We start from the raw sequence: 16695 nt of genomic DNA on the forward strand, positions 1-16695 counted from the left end.
TCACGTCGCATGCAGCAGAGGATGATCAGCCCCAACGGACGTAATAAGCGACTGTCTCAAATGCCACGCGAGATCTTGATCAATAGTTTTGACCTTTTCATTTATTATATAGGACACAAAAACACCAGTCAAAGGATGAGGACACTCGACATGAAAAACCAAGGAAATCAAGAAAAGGTAAGTGTAAATCTATATTAACCAGCTTCACAAGAATTTTTCAGAAGGGAGACCAAAGTCACGAGGAAAGCGATATGATCAAATTATTGGACTCGGAAGAAACAATGTCTGAGGACGACCAACCATAGAGGACGTAATAACCACCGCTACAGTTTTAAAGGCCTCGAAACATTAGTTAAACTATATTTATTTTTCGTAAAGGACATTAAAGGACTTTCCTAAAGATCAGCCAAAATTGTTCACGCGAAGTAGTAAAGCCAATAGATGCCAAACGAAGGTGGCTGAGTAAATTCGGAAACAAATCGTGTATATTTCGTTGACGCCATAGTTACCATAACCCTAACTTAGTATTAAGTAGTTAAGTATAATTATTTGTTTGATACTAATGTATTATTATATTAAATATCAAAATTGTTTTTCTTAAAGATAACCTAACTAACAATGAATCTTAAACGTAAATATATATTCTTATTATGTTTTTTTTCACAAGCCTTACTTGGTGTTTCGTATTAATATAGGTTTTCATTCAAATTTGTTAATTTCTAGTGCATTCAATAAACATACTTTCTTCAATAGCAACTTCAGGAACAAATATCAAAATTGCTTTTCTTAAAGATAATATAATTAACTGTACTTGTTAATGTTTTACATGTATATTTCGTTGAAGCCATAGTTACCATAACTTAGTATGGTAACTATGGCTGCGCTAGCTCCCAAAGGGACTCCGCGAAAACGATTACAGTAATGCCAAAAGTTTTAACCGCAATTTATTGTTTAGAAAGATATGATCAATGTAAAATTGTTACTTGCCAGCAATTTTTACAACGGAAAATACGACATATTTCGAGATTTAGGTACGTGTTGGATGAGGTAGAACTGATAACGAAATATTTTTAACGGCAAGATATTACTAAATTTAATATAAGAAAAATTGAGTAAAATAGAGCCAGAAGAACGCACAACAACACAACCCCAGTGAAATTTTGACTAGGTAAAGTAACCGAAAGCAACAATAACATAATTTATTTGTCTAAAGCAAAACTACAACCGATAAGCAAGTTCCAAACTAATAGTTAAACTGGACTCGTAAAAGAAGTATTGGCGCCTCACGGCGCCGCGCACTCACTTCGCTCGAGCGCTGGGGGCGCGCGGCACTACCCCAGCCCCATTCTTGCTAATCAAGCTGTGCCATCTATAACGCGACCTAGAGGACAGTACCTAGTATAGTCTCTTGTGGTGCGAATTAAACAAGGGAGAGCGACTGCGAGATGAATCGATCCCACACGAAGGAGTTTTCTCTCCTCCTGGCTGCATATATTGACCCCACCGACGGACATCGTATCCAGTGAAATCGTACCTAGTATCTAGCGAATTGAATTCGCTGTAAAAAAAACACATTTTCTGTTTGCACACGTTTCAAAAATTTAGTAATATCTTGTCGTTAAATCTAATTCGTCATCAGTCCTACCTCATCCAACACGTACAAAAATCTCGAAATATGTCGTATTTCCCGAGGTAAAGATTGCTGGCAAGTAACAATTTTAAATTTATCATATCTTTCTAAATAATAAATTGCGGTTAAAACATTTGGCATTATTGTAATCTTTGACAAATAATACACCAAAAAAATAATCAAAACCCAAAAAAAAACAAAAGTACCTATTGTTAAAAATAGCCCTTATCTTTAGCACTAAGATTGATGTTTTCAAATATATTATCATCCTTTCATATGCATTATTTCAATCTATTTATATTTTGTAAACCACTCTTTAAACTCATTGTTCATTATGTACCTCTTTCATTTTTCACAGCTGTTATTTTTTTACTCTGATCAGCTGGTTTTTTTCTAATAAGAAGCCTCCATCTACCCACCAGATTTTTTTCGCAAAATAAAAGGCGCGCTTTTTGAATTTTTAATTATTCTAATAAATTACCAAGTTTTCTTTTAATATATTTTTTTATTGGCGAAGAGCAATTAATTTACATTGGAAAAAATATTTGAAAGTAATCGACGAATAACATAATACATATTATTGAACCAGTAATAAATAACAAAGAATAATATCACAAGAGAACAAAATCATTGGAGTTTTTAGATAAACTAGAGTTTTTAGTTCCAAAATGAGAATCCTTGACCACGTGATTACATTATAAGCAAATTTGTTCTACAAGTATGTCCCCAAGATTAAATTTAATAATGGGAGAGGGCGGTTTTAATTTTAAAAATCAAATCATATCGTAGAAAACTTAAATTATTCTTTATGTAAATGTCTTTGTCTTTGTCCATTCAAGTTTTCCACCAATTGATTTAAAATTTGATTAGCCCGAGCATGTAATTGAGCATTAGTGAGTTGACACGGGGGATCCTGTTCGCTTGTGCCATCTCGTTCTTCTACCATTGCCTCGGGCATTTCCACACCCTTGTCAAGGTAGAAATTGTACAAGATGACACAAGCGAATACAAATTTGCAAATCTTAAATCTGGGGAATACAGAAAATTGCCTCCGTAATCACTCCATGATCCTTGATACTGTGGATCTCTCGCCCATGTGGCGATGATCATTGACCGTCACCCACTGTATACTTCCAGTCACGTAAAAATGCAAGCAAATGAGTATCTTTAGAAAATAACAATGATTAGAAGTGGCAACATATGAGCATTAAAGAGCAACACAAGGTGGGAAAATGTTAAAAGACCAAATTATTTTACAATGTTTTACACTCGGTTATTTTCCCTATGCAAATTTTTTAACCTCCGATGGTACATCTCCCAAAAACTGACCCTATACCACAAATTTTCTCTGGTTTTGTTTTGCACCCCTAGCTCACGAAAGGGGTGAGGTATCTTCCTTCCCAGATATTTTCTTCAACCTTTGCCCAATCGCTTTTCTTACTCATTTATTACTCAAAAACTAAACCTAGATAAAATATCAGTTTTGAGTATGAAAGAGTAGGATTAAAATATGTATTCCAAAAGGTTGTACAAAGAGTTAACAAAAGTGTTTGTCATATAACCGGTGTTAAAGCACATAATAGTAGTTAAAAAAATTTACATAGTGATAAAAAAATATATTCCTACCTGGGAAGCTGCAGATACTGATCTCAATGTTTCATGGTCAAGGTCGGGCCTTGGCTCTTTCAAAAGTTTAATGAGTACCCTTTTTGGAAGTCGATAATTTGCTAAAAACTCTGTCTGACCAAAGGGTCTGGTCTCTCGTGATAAATCCTCTCATTTCCAACTGGTTCAACAACGTTTATTCCTCGATTAATTTCCTCAGCTCTTCGCATCGCGAGCAGAGCGACAAACTCCGCCATTTTTGTTATCAATATTTCGCGTCGTTTACGTCTTTACGAGACCTCCAGAGCACTCGTAACTTTACGAGCGAAAGTCACTCGTAAAGTTACGAGCCTATTGTCTCTGCTCACCATTTTCGCGAAAAAAATTGTAAGTTCTTTGGCCACGCCCACTTCCTCGTAAATTTACGAGGATTGTAAGGTTACGATAGTGAAAAAACGTCTCTGCATCGGGCCATAAATCGACCCGAGGAATGGGATTATGGGACGCTGATAATTTCGGTTCATGTATTTCTGATAATAATTAAATACCTATTTGAGATACTATCTTTTATATGAACAATGATTCACCATGTAACAATAAATATTCCAATTAATAAATATTCCGATTTGATTCTCCTTTACATATAATCCCTATTTATTTATAGTTTATATATTTCTACTCCTAACTTTAATGCCTACAGAAATTTCTCCAAAATAGAATACAGTAACTTTTACATTTATTTTCTTCCCATGCTTGTTTAAAACCGATCAATCGTCAGGTATGGACGCTGGCCGTCCTTTCCCTTTTTGTCGGTTGACGGTTTTACTTCAAACGCTCTGCGAGTATTTCCATAGGCTATATTCGCACGGCCGTTCTTAAATTGGTTTAGAGGGTCTAATGGCCATAGCCCACTATTCCCCGTATTGTCACCTTTGACCTTGTTCCGTATGTGCTTCACTTTTGTTCTTTGTTAGGACCTACTCTCAAATCCCAAAATAGCTTTAATTTACAACCCCTTTTCTTTAGCATACATCCCAAAATAGTTTTAATTTACAACCCCTTTTCTTTAGCATACATCCCAAAATAGTTTTAATTTACAACCCCTTTTCTTTAGCATACATCCCAAAATAGTTTTTAATTTACAACCCCTTTTCGTTAGCATACATCCCAAAATAGCTTTAATTTACAACCCCTTTTCTTTAGCATACATCCCAAAATAGTTTTAATTTACAACCCCTTTTCTTTAGCATACATCCCAAAATAGTTTTAATTTACAACCCCTTTTCTTTAGCATACATCCCAAAATAGTTTTTAATTTACAACCCCTTTTCGTTAGCATACATCCCAAAATAGCTTTAATTTACAACCCCTTTTCTTTAGCATACATCCCAAAATATTTTAAATTTACACCCCCTTTTCTTTAGCATACATCCCAAAATAGCTTTAATTTACAACCCCTTTTCTTTACCATACTTTCGTTTTAAAGATAAGAATTGAGAATTGCCAAAAATGCCAGTAATGGCTTATTTTGTACAACTTCTAAGAAATAATATTTTCTGATATTTCTTATTTTAATTGTATTTTACCCAAGGGTTAAAGATAATTTATGACTGTGTTATTGAAATATTGTGAAGTTAACCTTTGATCGAAAGGGGGTCACCAATAACTGGTACCCCTGGGCCATAAACCCTAGGTCCAACCCAACGTAGCCGATTGGCTTAATTAAAAGGGACGCCAAGAAGTGATTGGGTCCTCTGGACATCACCAGCGACCCGGATTAAGAAAAACTCCTCTAACTCTTTGGTTAAAAACCAAGAGTCCGTCTAAAAGACACCGAGAGATCCCACATGCCCTATTTGGGTTAGCAACTCACAAAAATAGTGCTCTGACTCTGAATAAACAGAGATGTGCGGCTTGGCGGCTTAGTCTAAAACTGTGTGCGGATTGAAAAAGCCAATAAAAAGATGTCCTTCTGACAAAATGTTTTTCAAAGTTTCTTTAAGGAAACTCGAATTTAAAATAATGAAATATATTTCATCTCAATAAATAATTTGGCAATTCTCAACCGTACTCTTCTGATTTAGTATTTAAATTTAAACTTAGACTTAAACTTCCACTAGACACCTTTAAAAGTAGTCATGCCCTCGCTAACACCAATAGTGAAGTTAAGCGAGTTATCCGGGACTAGATCAAATAGTGACGTTATTTACTATTAGCCTACTAATATATATTTTCCATTAAGGCCTACTGCATTTTAGAATTAAATACGTCACAACGAAGGCTCATTCTAATAATGTTTTAAGTAATTCCAAGACGACTTCAAAACTTAATGTCGGTAAATAAGTAGAACATTTACATTTTGTCTGTAAACTAGACATTCAATCCTTCTTACCAAGAAAACACTAATTAATTCTAAATGATCTAACATAACGCATAACCTGGCCCGCCATTATTATCTGATCAATAGTTACGCGCAGTGTAGATAGGTGGCGTCACTGCAGTTTTCGCTATCGAATAAGACAACATCGCGGGGCAAGTGCAACTCAACTACGCTTCAACACGTCACACCTCCTTTGTCCCCCGGTGTGTCTCTTCTAACCCTTAAGGGCGGTGGCGCACTGGGAGATGTAAGCTCTGATCAAATGGTCCTATCTCCACCTCCGGTTTGAGGTGGAAACTGAGTATCGGCTCGGGTTAACGGAGAGGGTCCGTGTTAACTGACCACCTCGGAGGATAGGGTAGCCTGAAGTGGGGTGGAGGGTCTCCGTATAAGGCGCAGTGGTCCTGTTTCCCGGTCTTTGGGGGAACACCGGGATCTCCGGTGCCAGCTGTGCCCGTCGTTCCCCTTTAGGAGCTCTCTCCAAAGGGTTTGACTCTTTACCTACGTAAGTAGGGTGTCGGCTGGAGTTGCTAAAACACCCACTCTTACTCCCACTGTTGTGTGTGGAGTGGGGATTGGTCATCCCATTGCTGCACCTTCTGCTGGGTTGATTATCTCGCGTCGAAGGTACGACCATCAGTAGTAGGGTGTTACTACCCATGCTGGATTTGTCACCTGTCCGGGCTTATGGACGCTGGCGTAGGGCACTATGATGATAGACCTCCGGTGGTATGGTCTTGGTTACTGGGCACACCGCGCTATAAATTCTGACACACCGGTGTATTCTTTTACGGTACGGGGATATATAAATCTTTGGTACGCGCGTAGACAAGGGTTTATAGATTTTGAATCTGCTACCACAAACCTGAGTATACCAAAATATTATTTCCAGTATATTTTAATTTCCCTTTAACCCAATATTGTTTAATTGACATTTAATTTAAAATCAATATAATTCGTCAAAGTGGTTTGGTTTAAATATATATTTTTCGTGGTTAAAAGGTAACCCTTGCTGCATACCGAAAAGGTGAAAACGTTCCATTATTTCAACAAGCACTAATTAAACAGTAACTGGCAGGTCCTGGCTCTCGGAAATATTACTTCTTGGCAATTTCCTCGAAATTGTTTTATTAAAGCGTCTATTGGAATAGCTCTCCTTAGAGAACAATTTGGGAAATTATTTAGTGCCGTTGTGGAGAAATGACCGTTTCATTAAATGCGTGATCTTCGTGAAAATTCGTGAAATGCGTGACCACGCGCGTTGTGCCTTTGGGGAGAAATCGACCTAGGAATACCTTTGGCATTTGGGGGACGAAAAACCCCCCTTTGACTAATAGCAGCGGCGCTGCTACGGCACGGTTAGACGGAGGGCATTAAGGCTATTTTTAACAATAGGTACTTTTATATTTTATATTTTGATTATTTTTTGGTGTATTATTTGTCAAAGATTACAATAATGTCAAATGTTTTAACCGCAATTTATTATTTAGAAAGATATGATAAATTTAAAATTGTTACTTGCCAGCAATTTTTACCTCGGGAAATACGACATATTTCGAGATTTTTGTACGTGTTGGATGAGGTAGGACTGATGACGAATTAGATTTAACGACAAGATATTACTAAATTTTTGAAACGTGCAAACCGAAAATGTGTTTTTTTACAGCGAATTCAATTCGCTAGATACTAGGTACGATTTCACTGGATACGATGTCCGTCGGTGGGGTCAATATATGCAGCCAGGAGGAGAGAAAACTCCTTCGTGTGGGATCGATTCATCTCGCAGTCGCTCTCCCTTGTTTAATTCGCACCACAAGAGACTATACTAGGTACTGTCCTCTAGGTCGCGTTATAGATGGCACAGCTTGATTTGCCAGAATGGGGCTGGGGTGGTGCCGCGCGACCCCAGCGCTCGAGCGAAGTGAGTGCGCGGCGCCATGAGGCGCCAATTCTTCTTTTACGAGTCCAGTTTAACTATTAGTTTGGAACTTGCTTATCGGTTGTAGTTTTGCTTTAGACAAATAAATTATGTTATTGTTGCTTTCGGTTACTTTACCTAGTCAAAATTTCACTGGGGTTGGGAGCTAGCGCAGCGGGGTATTCACCACCAACAACGACAACGTCAATTGTGAAAATACTCAATAAATAAATAAAAACAAACTGTTTAGGGAATACTAAACTTAATTTAAAAAACAAACACGGTACAAAGGCAAATAGATAATAATTTGAGAAACATTTAAAAAAGCGCGTAAAGCGATTAAAAGGATTGTTTTAAAAAAAGTCAAGAGGTCAGGGAAATTTAACATAATATAATATTTTGAACTGTTTTTGTTTAGAAAAAACAATTTTGATAATCCTTCCTAAAGTTTTTATCAAAGATAATAATGTTGATCAAAATGCACTCTATATAATAAAACACTGGGATCAAAACAAATATTAATACTAAGCTACTAAATACTAAGTAAGGGTTATGGTAACTATAGCGTCAACTTTAATAACAGTTAATTCTATCTTTAAGAACAGCAATTTTGATATTTGTTACTGAAGTTGTTATCTAAGACAATAATGTTTATCAAAATGCACTCAATATAATGATACACAAGAATTAAATTAAATATTAATACTTAACTACTTAATACTAAGTTATGGTAACTATGGCTTCAACGAAATATACATGTAAAACATTGAGTACAGTTAATTATATTATCTTTAAGAAAAGCAATTTTGATATTTGTTCCTGAAGTTGCTATTTAAGAAAGTATGTTTATTGAATGCACTAGAAATTAACACATTTGAATGAAAACCTATATTAATACGAAACACCAAGTGAGGCTTGAGAAAAAAACATAATAAGAATATATATTTACGTTTAAGATTCATTACAGTTAGTTAGGTTATCTTTAAGAAAAACAATTTTAATATTGAATATAATAATACATTTGGATCAAAACAAATATTTATACTTACTTAATACTAACAAGGAGACATCCCGAAGTGTAACCCACCGATCTTGTTCCAACTCGGGGATTGCTAGACCTTCACGTATCATGAAAAATCCTACAGGGAATTTATTCAACGGGCAACCGTTTTGCAGCAACGAAAAATGTTTTTGACAACACAAAATATTACATTTCCCCATTGAAAATAACATGGGATTTTGACCTCAAATTGATGTTTTTTTAATCAATTTTTATCAATTTTTTCTATTTTTGGCATTTTAGAAATTTTGAAATTTGTTAAAAATTTTCACAGGGGGGGTCCTAGGAATCGGTCAGAATCCCATGTTATTTTCAATGGGAAAATTTCCATTTGTTGTTGTCAAAAACATTTTTCGTTGCCATGGCAAAACGGTTGCCCATTGAATAAATTCCCTTTAGGATTTTTCAAGTTACATGAATGTCTACCAATCCCCCGAGTTTGAACAAAATCGGTGGGTTACACTTTGGGAAGTCTCCTTGTAAGTTAGGGTTATGCCATGGTAACTATGCCGTCAAGGAAATATACATGTAAAACAATAATAACAGTTAGTTTGATGATCTTTAAGAAAAACAATTTTGATATTTGTTCCATTGGGTCCAAAAGAGATTAAATTTCGTATTTCAAGGCCTTTCTACAATTTTTTGAACTTTTCATTTCGAAGTCTGATTTGTTTCTGAATTAGGTCAGCCACCTTCGTTTGGCATCTGTTGGCTTTACTACTTCGCGTGAACCATTTCTGCTGATCTTTAGGAAAGTCTTTTAATGTCCTTTACGAAAAAAAAATCTAGTTAAACTAATGTTTCGAGGCCTTTAAAGCTGTAACGGTGGTTATTACGTCCTCTAGGGTTGGTCGTCCTCAGGCCTGTCCAAAGAGATTGGGGTGGCGGAGTGGTTAGCACTTTCGCCTCGCTTGTGGCACTGGGTGAAAACTCGGAACAACTCCTTCTGCGTTGAGTTTGCAAGTTCTCTCCCCACTGGGTTAAGGGATTTTCCCCGAGTTCTTCGGTTTCCCCTTCCATAAAAACTTGTATAGGTTAACGGTAATAGTTAGTGTAGGGAGCTGTTGGCTCGATCTCGTGGCATGCAGGGCTTGCCACCACCCTCCTACGCATTGTAACCCGGCCACCTGAATTAGGGGCTTCAAAAGTCGCATGATGACTTAGGCCTAAGGTGGTGCCTTGGGTATTAGCCTAGCTGATTATTATTAGCCTAGCTGATTATTGTTTCTTCCGAGTCCAATAATTTGATCCTATCGCTTTCCCCTGGACTTTGGTCTCCCTTCTGAAAAATTCTTATAGATTTACACTTACCTTTTCTTGATTTCTTTGGTTTTTCATGCTGAGTGTCCTTATCCTTCGACCGCTGTTTTTGTGTCCTATATAATAAATGAAAAGGCCAAAACTATTGATCAAGATCTCGCGTGGCATTTGAGATAGTCGCTTATTACGTCCGTTGGGGCTGATCGTCCTCGGGTGCACGCGACGAGATGGTTCCAAAGTCCCTTCTGGCCCATGTGGCCAGGATCAACGGAATGTTGTGGCGCTGGTAATTTCGCTTTTCTCTTGACTTTTGTCTTCTTTCTGAATCAATCTTGTAAGTCTGGTTAAACTAAATTGACACTTACCTTTTCTTGATTTCCTTTGGTGTCCATCTTGAGGGTCTTCATATTTCGATTGGTGTTTTGTTGTCCTGTATAATAAAAGAAACGCATTGAACTTTTAATCATTAATTATAGTTTTGGTGGATTTTAAGATTATAGCGGTTGTTCCAATATAATAAATAATTTTAGCTGCAACTACATAACGTGCAGCGAAAACTAGTTGGACTCTAAACTTAGCTTTATTGTGTAAAGACTACACCCAAGCCTACAAGTTCCTCTCACAGGTTTTTGGCCTGTCTAGTAGCTGCCCCAAACTGGTTTCTCATTTATAGAGTTGCGGAAAAGTTAATTTTTAGTAACTCTTCTTCAACTGTATTTTAGCACCCTAGCTGAAATTATTGACTTGTATATAGCCACATACGAACAATGATATAGTTTTGACGTCACAAAAAGACAGAAAGTAGTTCTGATAAATTTGGGAGGAGTGCTAAAACTAGGAATCCTTGAAATAGTTGAGGTGGTTTTTTGTCTAAAAGGGACTAGGAATCAAAGTTTAGAAACAGAGCCCCTTCTTTCGCTTTTGGGCAAAGACCTAATTACCGCTGCCAACATTGTGTTAATATAAGTAATTATAATCTAAATTAGTGGCCCAATATTAACGTTAGTTAGTCAAATTCGACCAAACGCGTGTTTGTAAGTCAAATATAAAGCCAGCACTCCGAAATGGAAAGGTTCGAATACATCTACTTTGGATTGGCTATAGCCAAACTATTATTAATCCAATCTTCCACCACGAAGAAAACATAGTAGTAGCTTGGATTAATAAGTTTTACCGCAGTTAAATGAAAGAACTATATAACGTAAACCAAAATGTCCGTAGTAGCGATATTTCCTTCGTGGCTCTTCGAACCTTTGGTCTGTTCTATGGTAGGCCTAGTAGGAGGGAGTTAAAATTCTAAGAAAGTTTTGTATAACTTACGTGTTCACGAATGGTGACGACTCTTTATCCGACACTGTCCAGTGGGTGTTCATTTTCGTAATTAATCGCTAAAGAACAATGAAAATAGCCAGGAGTTAAAACAATGTCTTCCAATAAAGTCACTTCTGGTTTTAACGTTTCTTTATTTTCTTATTTTTAAGTTTCGGAGCGCGTGAAAGAGTCGCGAGGAATTTTATACTATTAAAGCTATGTCTCGTGACGTCAGAGAAATCGTTGCCTACGTTATAATAAGCGAGCAGTCCACTCCCCGGTACATCGCCATATTTGTTACATTCAATCTATGGGGATCCGTTTCCTAGGCAACGGTCCAGCTACGAGCAAACCTAACGGATTTATTTGGCGAAGTAAAATACCAGAAAAGAAATAAAAATATCACCCGCGCAAGGGCCTTTATTATAACGTAGGCAACGGAGAAATTCGATTGACGCCATATATTTAGCGCGTGTAAATGGCGCGTGCACAAGCGCTAAGATTACGTACGTCATGTGACGTAAGATAAACATTTTATGTTTCTATTTTTTGCTCCATTTATTTTACAAAAACATATTCTATTGTATTATTTATTCAGATAACCCCAAATATTTATCGAAATCGAAAGTATTAACAATGGCGACTTTCACAAATACCAAATGTTTAAAATTAATAACTTTTTCTAATTGTTTTTTGAAAAATGCTGTAACGATTATGTTACGTGAGATATTAAATAAAACGTTTTTATAAATACTAATATCATATGTAACATAATTACTCATAAGTATGCCACTAGCTCTATTTCTTCACTAACGGTTTGTTTCACCTAGGAGCAACAAACACAACACCCCACACAAGGAGAACGCAACCCGTCAAAAGTCGTGGATTTTCTTGTGTACGTTTTTCATTGGCTAGATGCTTTAGCGCCTGCTGCCGTAGGAAGGGGAAAATTCGGAAATTGTCTTCCCCCCGCCCGTAAAACGTTCGTACACAACCCTTCGTTAGCGTGTTTAAAGGCTAGCTGCGTTCTCCTTGTGTTTGTTGCTTCTAGGTTTCACAGATATTGCGTCATCCGTACTCTACGTAATATTTGACGTCATATTTGATGTAATATTTGACGTCATTGAATCTCAAATGCCGATTATGTCATCGCACAATTAGTTCTACGTCTGATAAATCGACGGCCATTATTTTAGTAAACAAACCTGTTTGAACAACCAAGGCTTAGGAGTTAAAATGAGATACAATATAGTGTCCGGTGCTGTTAATGCAATGAATTTGCAAATTAATGAAGTTTTCGGAGACTCACGTTCTAAAATAAATTTGCATTGTCAAATAACAGAAGCAGGTTTATATAAAAAAATAGTTGAAATTCAGGTTGAGCTTTTCTGGCCCATCTACAAGGTTGGAGTCTTTACAGATTCTTTTGAGCCTACTCAGCCTAGGCCTAACTCTTCTAGGCTTGATATGGGTTTTAATAACGCTGCGCGCTGGTGGAATATCCCACTTCGACGGAAAGCGATCACTTATTGATCATTTTCCCCAACCTTTTATTTTTCTAAATTACTCATAATTTAACTTCATCCGCACAAACCGAGCGAGTTCATAAATTTCAATAAAGCTACATTGGGCTGACTTAAATTCCGACGCAAAAAATTCCTTCTCAATTTAGAGGTTTTCCATTGGCTGAAATAAATATGTTAGTAGTAAATAGTGTGAGGACGCGCGGCTCGAGATCGGAGGGAACTCCGGCCGACACGAGGGCGCGTTTCAGGATGTCGTTCACGGCACCATGACGCGACAACTTAAACCGTGGGTGCCAAAGGAATCAACATGACCCCCGCAAATACACGTATGAGGCACGCAGATTTGGGCGCCCAACCGAAGGCCGACCGCGATTCTAAAAGAATCATCATCTAAATGAGTGCCCAAAGATGGCGACGGAAGAGTGTTCAACCAAGCACCCGATTCCCTTGAGGAGGCTGAAAGCAAGCGGGCCTTATCACGCTCAGTAGACGCGTCACCTAGCAAAAAAAATCGAGGTATTTGCGGTAATTGGACCTTCCCATTCGCGTTGATGGCACCGCTTATCCGGAAAAGGCGGGGTTGAAGCTGAAGTGAGTTCCCACTCGGCGAGGGCATCGAGAGCCAACCCATTGGGCAAAGCCTTAATGTGGTTTGCGAGAATGTCATTAACCAAATCTATCACACTGTGACAAGGCAAGTTTAGAAGCGTGGCGGATTCCCAGACCGCCTTGAGCTACCGGGAGCGAGGCCTGCTCCCAGGGACCCTCGTCCATCAAAGTATTGGTAACGTTTTGAAGGGCCGAACGGAGCGTGTTATCGAAAGAGCCCAGGTCGTCTTTAAAGAGCCAAACAGGAGCCCTGCGGAGAAGGAAAAGCAGCTTAGATATGGCCAACGAGTTTTTCAATAAGAAAAAGCCGTGGTGGGCTGAGACGTGCTGAAGGTTCACAGACATGGTGGACAAAGACTGGCATTTAGTTTCCATGGACTTCGAGATGGCTTCTTGCGAGAAGGGAGAGCCCAAAAGAATAAAATTGGAGCGATCATTAATTTCGATTCCAGGGGCTACCGATTCAAACATGGACGTGAAATGAGACGCTTCGACCCCGCCAGCATTGAGGATTAAGAGCTCACATTTCGATGGATTAAGCTCGAGACCGACGCCAAGGGAAAGATGTTTCAGGAGGACCAAGTCATTCAGGACTAACTCAGGATTGCCTCCCAGCGATGAATCATCAAGATACCAAACATTAAATTCGGATTTCATCTTTAACGCTACTTTTTGAACGATTAAGCATAAAAGAGCGGGGCCTAGAGGATCCCCTTGCTGAACGCCTACTTACGACGAAATTAAGGACTCGCCAAAGTTTAAGTGGGTCGAAAAACGATAACATTGGCGTAAAAAAGGATAAAGTATTGGGAGCTCATTGTAGATGCATTCGAGGAGGCGATCTCGACGAACAGTGTTAAAAGCGTTGCGAAAATCTATTTTAAGTAATAATTTGGCATCTGAGTGGGCGTGGTTGATATAGCGCCAAGCAGCGTGGGCTGCGGCTTCGGCCCCACCGCGCGTGAAAAAAACCCAACTGCATGGGGCGAAAAAGAGGGCCAAGTGAAGGTATAATGAGTGAGCAACCCAACTTGGCGACTAGGCGGCGGAGAGTATTTCCCACAGCAATCGGGCGTAAGCCACCATCCTTTTTCTTTAAAGCACATAACGAGGCTCCGTATAAGATCGGACAGATGTCGGAAGGGACTTCACCGGCAAGCATCAGATTGCATAGGCTGGTCAATGAGGTAGAATAAATAGAGATCCAAACCAATCTGGGATTCGTGGGAAACGTTTTTTTTCGAGTAGGAGAATTAGGCTTAAGGTTCAACTCTATCGAATAGTGTTGGCGCCATCTGTTTCTATAAGCAGACACTTTTGCAAAATATAGTAAGTTTTAGTTTTCCAATAACACGATAGATGGTGCCAACACGATTTGATTAAGTTCATTTCCTAGGCCTAACTCTTCAACTCAACAAACACTGTCCCGCGCAACGGTAGGTCGTGGAAGGCGGATTTGGATCTCTATTTATTCTACCTCATTGAGGCTGGTTAGAGATTTAAGTAACGACCTCCCAGCCGTTCCCGTACCATTGGAAATTAAATCCTTCAGGTGCTGGGGTCGCAAGTTGTCTACGCCGGCCGCGGAACCAGACGGAAAGGAGAGGATAGCGGAGCGGACGTCAGGTACTGCTACGTTAGGTCGCGATATTGAAGACAAATCCGAGGGTTCGTACGAGAAGTCTTGGTGGTTCGTACCCGGCGGATGTTTGCGGCGCAGGACGTCGAGCGTTTCAGCGTCGAACGGGGCAAAAGAGTCGACCGATGAAATGACACGTACTGCTCCTGAGATATCCCCATCAGCTATCTTAGCTTCCACGATCTTACCGATTCCATCGGGCCTTGGGGCTTTCTTTTTAGATACGTTAGTCTTTCGCGAGATAGTTGGTAAGACCAGTCCTTCCTCGAACGTTTTAACGTTAGCTCTGACAGCGGTGGCAAGAGACACTGGTTTACCGTCTTTTTTTTTCAAAATAAGAAAGATATTTATTTGGTGCCTATGACAGCGGGGTCTTCGCACCACACACTCCAAAATTACATAAAAGGTCTTAGCACCAGAACAAAGAAGAGGAAAAAAAAAACAAAAAAAGTACCAGCTACAAAATAACAAACGAAAATAGAAAAAACTGACAACAGACGAAATCTAATGACAGCCAATTAAAAAACTAGGCAAAACAAAGGTAGGAACTTAACATTAATTGATTTTCGCCACTTTAAAAATGTCACAAAGATCGTTAATATTCGCCAGGTCGCCATGCTGAACTGATTTTTTTACACCATTTGTATTTGTATCATATTTGCCGGTGACTAGAGAACCCAGGAGCCTAGGTCGAATTTTTTTACCACTCTCACAAGTGAAAAGAAGATGATCCACAGACTGCACCTTATCATAAGAACAGCTTGAGCATATGTTAGAAGATCGCAAATTTATATTATATAGTCTTTCATTTGTAGGTAAACGATCGCATATGAACCTGGCAATGAGGGAGTCCTTCCAACGTGGAAGTCTCAAAGCAGAGATGACTTCACTGGTGGGATCAGATTTATAAAAACCCTGAGCACGACTTTGCACAAATGTTTTCCATTCAGAAGTCCATATGTCATTAAACAATTTAGTACAACGCAATTTCAGACAAGATTTAGAATTTGGGAGAAACACTGAAATTAGAGGGGGACAAGAGATGTTAGAAATGTCAGCACAGCGGTCCGCAGCGACATTACCCGGCACTCCTATATGTGAAGGACACCATAACAATGAGATTTTGCCCTTGTAAGTAGCACTCAAGGCCCGAAAAGTTAAAACTTGGGGATCTGAATTAAAACCAGATAGCATGATGAGAGCAGATTTAGAATCGGAACATATGATTAGATCTCCAATGGAATTCCTCTGAGCATACCGCAATGCTTGGTTGATCGCAAACAATTCCACGGTACTAATGGAATGGCCCGGGTCCACCAAAGTTTGGTTTTCTACCCTCATGTCCGGAATGCAAAAACTGGCACCTGCACAGCCAAGATCATCCCTTACAGATCCATCAGTATAAATAATGGTCTGATTATGGTGCATGTGGTCCAGTTCTGAGAAAAATAGCTGATATAGTTCTACATCAGATGTATTACCCTTAGAAAGCCGTAGCCAGTCACAATTCACCACCGCATTAACAGCCCCCCAAGGGGGAGGGGGAGGAATGGTCTCGTTCCGTTGTTCCTGATCGTGGTACCAAGCAAGGTTAAGTGACTCCAGCTTCTTCCAATACTTAAGCATGGGAGGAGTTTTATGTGATTGCCATTTATTTTCGTAGTGTCGCAATTCGGCAATACTCGATTGAACGTGCCTCCTGTAATATTCTGGGGTATCTGATGCCGCCGCTATTGCTAGATATTGAACTCCCAACA

The 16695-nt window shown here is 38.8% G+C and overlaps 1 protein-coding gene across 1 annotated transcript; it reads right to left on the minus strand.

Annotated features, from left to right (window-relative positions):
- Positions 1-15493: 15493 nt before the first annotated feature.
- On the minus strand, positions 15494-16366 carry LOC149944247 (uncharacterized). Its single transcript, XM_090176308.1, has one exon. The coding sequence runs from the start codon at positions 16364-16366 to the stop codon at positions 15494-15496; it is 873 nt and encodes a 290-aa protein (XP_090032434.1).
- Between the last annotated feature and the right edge of the window lie 329 nt (positions 16367-16695).

Source organism: Leiobunum rupestre, chromosome 5 (assembly GCF_980474605.1).
Source record: "Leiobunum rupestre chromosome 5, qqLeiRupe1.1.hap1, whole genome shotgun sequence".
In the NCBI taxonomy this organism is placed as follows: Eukaryota; Metazoa; Arthropoda; class Arachnida; order Opiliones; family Sclerosomatidae; genus Leiobunum; species Leiobunum rupestre.